The 10,105-nt window shown below is 40.9% G+C and overlaps 1 protein-coding gene across 1 annotated transcript in view; it reads left to right on the top strand.

Moving 5' to 3' along the window:
- LOC144976303 (uncharacterized) overlaps positions 1-8,753 on the top strand; it is a 35,565-nt gene extending 26,812 nt beyond the window's left edge. Inside the window, exon 2 of the mRNA XM_078920496.1 lies at positions 6,213-8,753. Coding sequence (XP_078776622.1) covers positions 6,368-8,743 — 2,376 coding nt within the window. The 5' untranslated portion in view covers positions 6,213-6,367 and the 3' untranslated portion in view covers positions 8,744-8,753. The remainder of the gene's footprint in view (positions 1-6,212) is intronic.
- The last annotated feature ends 1,352 nt before the right edge of the window (positions 8,754-10,105 follow it).

Genomic DNA, 10,105 nt, shown 5'->3' with positions numbered 1-10,105 from the left:
TTGATTCAGCTACTGATTGGGATTGGTTGGATAACGGGGGGAGGACGGAGATGAATGGACGGATCGAGTTGGTGGTGGTTGTGCTATTGGCCTTTCACGAAATTGAATTAGGACTGTACGTGCGTCGTCTAAATTGGACGGTGTGTTGGGGTCATTTGTTTGTGTCAATTATGATGCATTGTGGTCTGTCAATTCTGTTTTGTTCACGTTATTTCACGTATTGTATGTGTGTTGTTTGTTTTCTTAACTGAGTAATCCTTTATACTCAAGTTGTTTGATTAATCTAAACTGGATAATGGAAAATAAAGTATGATTGAATAAATAAATCAATAAAAAAATAAATAAAATCATAAAAATACAAGAAAGTCCGCATAACGAATAGAAACAAAGGAAACACCTAACTCCACCCCGAGAAAAAAAAAAGAATAAAACGAGAAACATACACCCCCCCCCCCCTTCCCCCATTGGGAAAACAACTTAACAAGGAAATAATAATCAGGTCCTTATTCGTAATAAACTTTTCGAATCAGAAATGTTGTAGGTCTCAACGGTATTTTGTTTAGATTAAAACTAAAACATTCCAGTTATTCACAACTTAGTGCTCAAAATGCTTCTATTCTACATAACCGAAATGCTCGTAACTCAATGTTTCTCACACAAAAATGTATCTAATATAATATATGGCACTATCTCTCAGTCTAATTTTGCATGGTTTGGTTCCAATCATTTATGTTCCTTGTTAATTCAGTGGATTATACACCACGCCTGATTCCAGCACGTTCTGCAATACGACACGCTGGTGCTGGGTGACCGAATGTATTGGTGGTTACTTCCCATGAGCATCGGTTTTCGGCACGCTTTTAGGCTTCTCCCGAAAGCTTGCTAGAATCCAGCGAGTACTGTAATTTTTCTCCCAACAAAATGTTGAGGTTGGCAGGTCATTTTCTTTCTTTCAAATTTTTTTTAGTTTTGCGCTCATTCTGTATTGACTTGTCAGTGGCAATAGTGTCCAGACCCACGCGTTGGTAGCACGGGTTTCTCAAGCCAACATTTAATGAAGAAACGGGAGCCGCAATCTGTGATTCGGATCACTTAATGGCAAAGTAAATTGACCTTTGCCATTTGGCCGGTTAGACCCATTGGTCTTGCTTGCTCTCCTTCATCAATTTGCTGTGGTATCTTCTGTCGTGTCATCTCGGGGAAGGGATTGCTGCTCATTGTCAATACGAAAATGACAAATTAGGGAGCAGGCTAGGCACTTGTATTGATGATATGCGCGCTTAGCGAATAGATGCTCACAATATCCGCCAGCCGGATATAACGCCATAATATCACAGTTTCGTCATGCTATAGACGGATGGGTGCTTTATGACTTGGAGAAATTACCTTTATGCACATTTTAAATTGAATTGTTCGTTTCAAGTTCTAAACGCTATTGTCCGGCTATTTGGTCTTGTGCTATGACACTCGCTTTCTGATCGGAAGGTCCTGGGTTTGAGCCTCGCTCAGCGCATAGTTGAGTCCTTGGAAAAGGCTCTTTACTCACATTCTCTGACCGTAATCGGATGTATAATGAGTACCTAGCCGTTAACAGCGTTGTCTGTGTCGAAAAAAAAATACAATATCGCCTAACAGGCGTCATGTCCCGTTCTACATGTTACATGTTGTTGTTGGACAGGGATCCCTTGTAAAGCGCTTTGAGCACATTTAGTGGATATTGCTCTATATAAAAGCTCACGTTTTTTGTCAAGCCAGTCACGCTATTAAACAATCGTTGTCCAATAGGATCTGGTCTCAAGTCTCACGTCTTGGTCTCTCACACAAATTAGAACCTTCCAATGGAGGTGTCGCCTGTCAATGGGGAGGGGGGTGGGGGGGGGGGGGGCACATAGGGAAGCTCAACATCATATTATTATTATTATTATTATTATTATTATTATTATTATTATTATTATTATTATTATTATTATTATTATTATTACTACTACTATTATTATTACTATTATTATTATTATTATTATTATTATTATTATTATTATTATTATTATTATTATTATTATTATTATTATTATTGTTAATAGTATTATTATTATTATTATTATTATTATTATTATTATTATTATTATTATTATTATTATTATTATTATTGGTACGGTGGGATAAAACATCCCTTTTTGGGGAAATTACATTTATTTGCACATTTTAAATTGTTCATTTCAAGTTCTAAACACTATTTTGTCAACAACTGCATGTACTCATTAACTAAATAACGAATTTAATCTGACATGGTATTCTCAATTTGATCTTAAAGAATGTAATTGAGATGGGTGTTTACCCCAGACTGAACTTTTATATGTATTGGTGTGTGTGTGTGGAGGTGTGTGGGGGGGGGGGGGGGGGTAACGCCTCTTCCAAGGACTCAACTATACTATGCGGCGAGCGAGGCTTGAACCCAGGAACTTCCTATCCGAAAACGAGTGTCATACCACTAGTCCACGTAGCTGCACATAGAATAGAATAGAAATGATTAAAGACACGATTCACGAATTACCTCCACATTTCACAAACATACGGCATGACTGTTTGGGCGTGTTTGGATATTCGTCACGTTCCTCTCTCTCTCTCTCTCTCTCTCTCTCTCTCTCTCTCTCTCTCTCTCTCTCTCTCTCTCTCTCTCTCTCTCTCTCTCACTCTCTCTCTCCCCCCCCCCCCCCTATCAAAACTCATTATCACCAGCCACATTGCCAGATGTCCATTCTTACACACACACATACACACACATACACACACACATACATACACACACACACACACACACACACACACACACACACACACAATCCAAGCGCCCATTCACACACAAACTTTTTAACCTTCGACATGGGGAATAAAAGTTAATGTACAACTAGCTACCTAAACCTCTGGGTTGGGCGATCCAAATACGTCGTATATTATATTTTATTTTTATTGTAATGAAGTAATGCGGTTGTAACTAAGACTAGAATGACCTATCGAGACAGACAAGAAACTCGGGATCTCTGTGCATACGGGATGTCATGTCGGAGGACATATCATTTGGATATTGATGGTATGATGTGTAACTTTCAAAGCTTTATCGTTTCAAAAATGTCACCATCGGTTTTCTCGTCAGTTTTTACATAAGAGTAGTAAATTTCACGGGTATCCAAAGATTATTGTGAATTAAAACAAAAAAGATATTGTCTCTCCTGAAAAGTGGAGTTTTTAAGATGCGTTAGTTTTGCACCGTCGCCTCGTTATATTCTGTTAGAAATAATTTAATGAGACATGATCACTCAGCTAGAAGTTAGAAGCTGCCAAAACCCGTGTCAAATTTAAGTTATATTGACCGGTAATCAGATGGTCTGAGGTTCGATCCCCAGTCGAGGTCGACTGATTTTTTGGGATGTTTTTTTTTTCTTTGCTTTTCTTTTCTTTTTCTTTCGTGCTTTGTCTGGCACCTTTCACACACACTTATTGTACAGTTCTTTATCTTACACCGGTGCCTGATCTTTAATTTCATAATTTGATATTTAGGACTTTGGAGCATTTGTGATCATTCTGATGGCCGATAATGTATTAGTCATGCTATGTATTGTGACCTTTACATTGTTTTTTTTTCGTGGAAACTACGAATTTTTGTTTTGATATTTCAAGGTAGGCAACTGTGTTAATATGGAATAGACTGTGTCATGGCGTGTGTGTTATTGTTGTTGATATTTCAAGGTAGGCAACTGTGTTAATATGGAATAGACTGTGTCATGGCGTGTGTGTTATTGTTGTTCCTTGACCCTTCTTTTTTTATACTGGTTAGTAACGTAACGTTCGTAACGTTAAACATTACGGCTGTGCCCGGCACGAATCGCGCTGCCATGCTTGAAAATATAACCAAACCAGGTATTTAAAGTTTTTGGCCAGAAAACGGCCAGAAAAGTCGGTTCTTCAGATATCCATCGATGGAAATGACCCTCATCTTTGCAAAAGCTCTCAAACCTGGTAGCTGGCGAAGTCACAGGTTTGAGAGTTTTTGCCAAGATGAAAGGACATTTTAATCGATAGATATTCGAAGGACGAGTTTTCTGGCCAAAAGTTAAAAATAAGAAATAAAAATCCAGATTATGACAGCAGCATAGGTAGTATTAGACGCAGAGATAATATTCAGGTGTAAATTGTGAATCAAACCGCAGCCAGCGTAAACTTATAGCCAGACACGGACCAAATTTAGACGTCAAAAGACAAGTCTTTGGCCACTAAAGGAAGCAAATCGTGAGTTGTATTCAATAGTTAAACTAATGGAATCACTTATTTCCTTGAGCTCTACTAACAACTCCCTAGACGGTGCACAAACCTTGTAAATGACGTCTTTAAGTCCTCGAGGGTTCTCGTGTCAGGCTATAAGTTAACGATGGCTGCTGCGATCAAACTGTTATCCACTACTTTCCATAAGGAATTATTCAAATCTTTGATGTAGGATCTAAGAAGACTATAGAATGGATGAAGATGACGTCACTTGTCTCATTCTGTCAGTGTTTTTGGACCGCCAGTCTGTTGATTAATTCTTACTAATTCTTACTAAACCCTCTCAACCAGACTATCTATGATATAATATACGTTTTAAGGTTACATAATATCGTTTTGTGTGTGTGTGTGTGTGTGACAATACGATTCATCGGGCGGGTACAACTTGTGAGTGTTTTTTATAACTTAAACGCATTGCATCAGTAAGAAATTTTCATGATTGATCGATTTCTTCATTTATTTTTCTTGCCAAGGGAGTGAATAAGTGCATTCATGGTGTCTTATTAAAATGTTTGTTTTTGTTTTGTTTTGTTTTGTTTTTGTTTCGTTTTGTTTTTGGTTTTGGTTTTTTTTTTTGTTTTTTTTTATTATTTTTTTTTTTTTTTTTTTTTTGGGGGGGGGGGGGGGGGGTTAAAGATGTGGAAATCAAGATACTGGCAGCCATCTAATAATATATTCATGCTGTCGACCAACCAGGTCATTTTTGTCTTTCTGAACTAATCAACCTTAAGCCTCGAACCAGAATCCTTCGATCATCACGCGACTACACTCTATTATCTGCGTGGCTATGTGGTCTAGTGGTATGACACGCTTTCGGATCGGAAGGTCCTGGGTTCGAGCCTCGCTCGGCGCATAGTGATTTAAAAGCCTATTCCAAGGGTTCAACTATGGGTCGCGCGAGGCTCGAACTCAAGAGCTTCCGATCCGAAAGCACAAGCCACACAGCCAACAATTACATTCTAGAGAGACGTGCATTGTTGGTACCCCTTTTTATTCCCACCTTTTAATAAGGTATGTGTGTGTGTGTGTGTGTGTGTGTGTGTGTGTGTGTGTTATGTGTTTGTGTTTGTGTGTTGTGTTTTAGGGGCTTGGGGGGGGGGGGGTCACTTGCTCTAAGGGTGGTTGTTGATGTTGTTTTATCTCACGATTGAGTGACCATGAAAAAGCATAGGACTACAACGCACCTCGTTGAATACAATACAACACACCACACATCACAATAGATCATGTCGCTTTATAATCCATTTATCAAGCTATGTTGAATCTGAAACCATGAGTCGTTTTACTTGTTCTTATTATCTAACGTTACATCCAGCTACGTGGTTGTTATTGTGGTATGACAGTCGCCTTCGGATAGGTAGGTCCAGGGTTCGAGCCCAGCTCTGAGGGGCGCATAGTTTATCCATTGGATCAGACCACACCGCTCACCACAATAGACAATGTCACTCATAATCCATTATTTATCAACGTGTATGTTGAATCTGAAACCAAAAGAATAATATACGTTTTATGGTTTATGTCTTCTTATTGCCTAAAGTTACATGGAGCTTTAATGTGGTATTTGGTTTGACACTCGCCCTCGAACCGTATAGTTCAAGGTTCGTTTCTCATAGTTTTTGTGTGTTGGTACGTTTTATTCGGCTGGTGGATGTTGTGGCTTGTTTAGCCAAAATGCGTAGCATCAATTAGGGACTGAAATATACAAGAAAAAAACTCATTTCCAACAGTTGAGGAAGGCCGATTGTTTTGGGATGATTTAAAAATTTTTTTCTTGCTTTGTCTGGCACTGTTTTATACACACTTTTTCAGTTCTTTATCTTGCACCAGTGCCTACTCCCTAATTTGTTACTTTTGTAATTATGTATATTTATTTGTTATATTCTTGTCCATTTCAGAATGTTTTTGTTCAGCGAGACTTCAAAAACTGACTATGCGAACAGGATTTTAAAAGTAAATCAACTTTCACCATCAACCACCCACTTCGTGTGAGATTTCTATTCTCATTGACATTTTTAAGTGGGAAAGAGAGACGTAAATTGTGTTTTCAGCCATGGATAAAGACATGTCATTTATCGACAGACGAGAGGAAAGTATTCCTGGTAACGAACCGTCCCAAATCACCCCCAGGAAAAGGAAGAACCACAAAAATGCTGAAAATAGTCCCAAAACCAGCAGAGGCAGTAAAAGCAGTGGTGGCGGTAGTACCAGCAGTTCTGAACCACCGAGAAGGCCTGGGAGGGAAAGATCAGAGCTGAATATAGAAATTAAAGGCTACAAAGAGTCCAGTCTGACCCCGAAATCGAAAATCACCTCGGACAAAGTCCGAACCGTTTTCCGAAGCTCCAGTGGATCTACCTCAGACTCCAAGGAGAACAGCCCGGCTTTGCATTCTCCAAGCGATGACGATGAAGTTTTCAGAAACGATATCAGCCACAGAACTCCTACAGAAGTTATCGACGGCGGCGTTTGGTATCTCCAAAGACAGACGTCCGAATCTCACTACATTTCCCAACAGTACAACGTAGACGCCACAACCGATTCCCCTTCTAAATCCGTCACGGCCATTCCTCACGTGACGTTCAAGTCACGCAAAGCCCTGAGTGTCAGTAGCAGTAAGTCTTCAACGTCCAGTACAGACAGTATCCAGTCTCCGTGTTACAGCACAGACCATTTTGAAAAGAGATTGGCCGGTTCGGACATTCCCGGGTTCATGAATTCTCCGTCAGCGTCATCTGCGTCAAACCAATTTTTATTTGACTCTCTGGACGACGGTACAAAAGGCTCAACTCTGTCCGATGGGAAATTGGACTCGGACAGAGAAGACGTACAACAGTTAATACAGTCAAGCTACATGGTCTCCGATATTTCTGACGTCATCGATGATGACGAAATGAAAGGCGAGCCCAAATCATTATCATCATCTAAGTCTAATAATAATCCTCCTCGTAGCCCAGAATCGCCCGTCGATGCGTTTGATAAAAATACAAAGTACAAGGAGAATAAAAAACCGTCAAAGTTAAAGGTAGATACAAAGTCCCAGGCAGCCTCAACCTCGAGGTCTGCATACTCGCCGGGTCTTGCCATTCGTAGCTACGCTCTAGAAGAGTTGGAAGAAAAGAAATCGTCTCAGAAAATACCACTGGACGTCAAATCCATGAAATTTGACGCAAAGTCCTCGAAAATCGATATCGACACTGGTAGCTCCGTTGATAACGTACGTGCTGCTGCCACAACAGAGAACTCCTCCCCTTTCAAAATTACAAGGGTGAGTAAAGTCCACCTGCCCGAACACACATCGGTAAATGCACCTGAAAACTTGACCGAGGAGGAACGCCGCGAGTCAGAGGATCGTCTGGACAACCTGGTGGATATCAACGCCATTCAGGTTGGATACAGATTCCATGACGTCGGGATGATGATGATGGATGCTGGGGGAATCTGTAACCCTGCGTTTGATGATGAATTGGATGACGTAGACTCCTCCTCAACTACCAAACCCGAAACGTCGTCTTACAACGCTTCAGAAAATTTCTCCCCGACCAAACCCAGTGAAGTCCAAAAAGAAATTATTGCTCCGTTTTTCTCTTCATCGTCGTCGTCTACCTTATCATCGGCACCCTCCGGTACGTTAAAATCACCGCTCAAACAAACACCAAATGTTAAAAGAAAGGTCACAGACAAAGTACCCACGGAACAAATTCTACCAGCGGGATCAGAAAATGTCGTGAGCGACGTCGGTTTCCTTCTGAACGATTCCACTTCCCAGAAGCCTCCAAAGAAACCAGAACCGGTGCCCTTCACGCGAAAATTCAACCCGACCAAAAAGTTCGAGTCCACTATAAAATCCTTAGGAGCGACTCTTGTGTCGGAGTCGTTCATCGTTGATGTTTACTACGATACGGAGTCATTTGATCTCACACTAAACGACTCTTGGCTACGGACTCGCAACGGCAAGTGGCAATTCCATTCGGGCTTCAGAACATTGTTCGGAAACGGGCACCAGAACAAAAGCAACAAAGACGGTACTGACAATAACAAAAAGAACAAGAAGAAGAACAACAAAAATCAAAACAAAAACGAACCCGAGCAGCACAAAACCAAAGCCACCAACGTCAAATATCAAGAGTTTGAAGACGTAGACTCTCTCATCTCCAACGTACACGCCACAATCGGCTTACCCAAAAACCTCCTCAAAAAGGGTGCGTTCTCTTCGGTCGCCGCCTTCGCCCACCGAACGAAGCTCCGTGAATACGTTCGGTACACGAGCACCCAGAAGACCTACGACCTGGATGGGATGACCGTCTTCCTGGACATGCCCCAGCACGGCTACTGGGTGGGCAGCGTCAGCACGGCGGCTCCCAGCAAGACGGCCATGCACAAAGGGGTCAAGGCTTTGGACGAATTCTGGACCAAGACAGGTCAGTGACAACGTCCATTTCGTTGTTGGGTTTTTTTTAAATCGTTGTTTGTTTGTTTGTTTGTTTTCTGTTTTTTTTTTAAAGTTTGAAACGTTATTATAACTTACCTTCCTTCAGAGCCATTGGGCCCATGGAGCCGGAGTTTATCCCGGTTTCTATAGCGTGAAACGTACAATAGAAATTGCCTGCTATCCTTTTGATAGGACGCTAGTCTATCGCAAAGTACTTTCCGCCAGATCTTTTTTTTTTTGTTCATATCGTCGTAGTTAAAGTAGTTCTCTTCCACTTCCTCATCCCTCCGCATACTCCTCCTCTTTCTTAACTACACACTTTAGTGATTCTCCTCTCTCTCTCTCTCTCTCTCTCTCTCTCTCTCTCTCTCTCTCTCTCTCTCTCTCTCTCTCTCTCTCCTATCGAATCTAATTCCTCTTTGTCCTCCTTTTTCTTGGATGATCTAATTGTAATGCTAGAACCTTTTACTTTCTCATTATCTTCCGTTTTACTGGTGCTGAAATGACCTATATGTGTTGTAAGCGCCGTAAAACCCTTAAAAACAAACAAACAAAAATACAAGATGAGGGTCATTTAGATCGATCGATATTTGAAGGACGAGTTTTCTGTCCAAGTTTTTAAATTCGTAGTTTGTCCAGAGTACGACATTAAACAGGTTAATACCCCCCCCCCCCCCCCAAAGACCCGTCCGTGTTATGTCCCCGTTTAACCCTCCCACCCTGGGTGCCTTCCTAAGGCCTGTGTAATTACCCTGGCGTAAATATCAATCGATCGATTGCGAAGTCCCAGGTTTGACAGTTTTTGCCAAGATTATGGTCATTTAAATCGATCGTTATAATTTGAAGTCCGAGTTTTCTGTCCCAAAGTTTTTTTAATTCCGAGTTTTTCCATAGAGCAGCACTACCGTTAACGGGTTAACTCATTCAACCCTAACACCGACTATATCCGTAGTATACCCGGGGTTACTTTTACCCTATGCCTATTCATTACATTATTTCTGATACAAATTATAGGCTTAGTATCAATGCTAATATTTTTAAATTTTACATGTTAATGATAGTTGAATAAAACTATCTATCCTACATGCTCATTTTTAATACATTTTTTCCAATTTTGTAAAGTAGCAAAAATCCTTAGGATTGAGTGAGTTAATAAGGCCAGACCCGTCCGTGTTATGTCCCCGTTTAACCGTCACCCTGGGTGCTTTCCTAAGGCCCGTGTAATTACCCTGTCGTAATGTGATGGCTGGTTAAGGACGACCACCTTTGCTTATTATGGGTGTCCCCAAATATTACTCACGTTTTGATTACTGTGGCATCGTACCCACCCCCCCCCCCCTACCCCACCAACCAATCGCA

The sequence above is a fragment of the Berghia stephanieae genome, chromosome 7 (genome assembly GCF_034508935.2).
Source record: "Berghia stephanieae isolate SIO BIC M18660-M18661 chromosome 7, UCSD_Bste_1.3, whole genome shotgun sequence".
NCBI lineage: Eukaryota > Metazoa > Mollusca > Gastropoda > Nudibranchia > Aeolidiidae > Berghia > Berghia stephanieae.
The sequence above is the reverse complement of the archived record's forward strand: the minus strand, read 5'-3'. Positions and strand labels throughout refer to the sequence as shown.